Below are 955 nucleotides of genomic sequence, written 5' to 3'. Positions count from 1 at the left end.
GGCCATTTTATTTGTGAGAATTTTATTTTGAAGGCAACGTCGCATAACCGGAAACGCATTTGTTAGTCTCTGCTAACTTGCCGCAGCTGAAGTTGCTTTGAAAAACATGTGGGGGGGAGAACTGAAGGAGTTTGGCACCGCCCTGCAAAGCCCGGCTCTTTCCTTCCTCATTCAGGTCCGCAAAGAAGGTTTATGAACTGAAGCTGTCTGAGGTTTTGCATCAGTTTGTCTTTGCTTTGAAAGAAAACACATTGAAAAAATGAGTGGGCGTGGAAAAGGAGGAAAGGGACTCGGAAAAGGAGGCGCCAAGCGTCACCGTAAAGTTCTTCGTGATAACATCCAGGGAATCACCAAGCCCGCTATCCGCCGTCTGGCTCGCCGCGGCGGAGTGAAGCGTATCTCCGGTCTGATCTACGAGGAGACACGCGGGGTGCTCAAAGTCTTCCTGGAGAACGTCATCCGTGATGCCGTCACCTACACCGAGCACGCCAAGAGAAAGACCGTCACCGCCATGGATGTGGTGTATGCTCTGAAGAGGCAGGGCCGCACTCTGTACGGCTTCGGAGGTTAACTTCATTTACCACCAACAACAACACAAAGGCTCTTTTAAGAGCCGCCCAATTTCTCTAAGCAAAGAGTCTATTCCCGTTTCCTCTGAGTTGTGTTGTACGCTAACTATGTACATTTTAACACTGTTTTACAACTGAAAAATAAAATGTAGCAGCCGCTAATGGGTTAATCTGAAATACAACTGCATTGAATAGTAAACTACAGCTCTGCTGGGTGAATAGCGACCTGCCTACAATAATAATAATATAAACTATTTATATAGCACTTGTAACAAATGTTACAAAGTGCTTAACAGGCAATAAAAATACATACGAGTACAGTAATGCAGGTGAAGGGATAGCAGTGGTGGGCCGTTCAAAACCATCAGACACAGTTAAAACAATAT

General features: G+C 45.7%; 1 protein-coding gene across 1 annotated transcript; it reads left to right on the top strand.

Moving 5' to 3' along the window:
- Positions 1-216: 216 nt before the first annotated feature.
- Positions 217-571, top strand: LOC310786825 (histone H4; the record flags this gene model as incomplete). The annotated part of the gene is made up of 1 exon (XM_083648135.1): positions 217-571. Exon 1 carries the CDS (start codon positions 260-262, stop codon positions 569-571), a length of 312 nt encoding a protein of 103 aa, XP_083504261.1. The 5' UTR covers positions 217-259.
- Between the last annotated feature and the right edge of the window lie 384 nt (positions 572-955).

The sequence above is a fragment of the Poromitra crassiceps genome (assembly GCF_964638095.1).
Source record: "Poromitra crassiceps genome assembly, chromosome: 12".
NCBI classification, from domain to species: domain Eukaryota; kingdom Metazoa; phylum Chordata; class Actinopteri; order Beryciformes; family Melamphaidae; genus Poromitra; species Poromitra crassiceps.
This window is presented reverse-complemented; position numbering and strand designations above follow the sequence as displayed.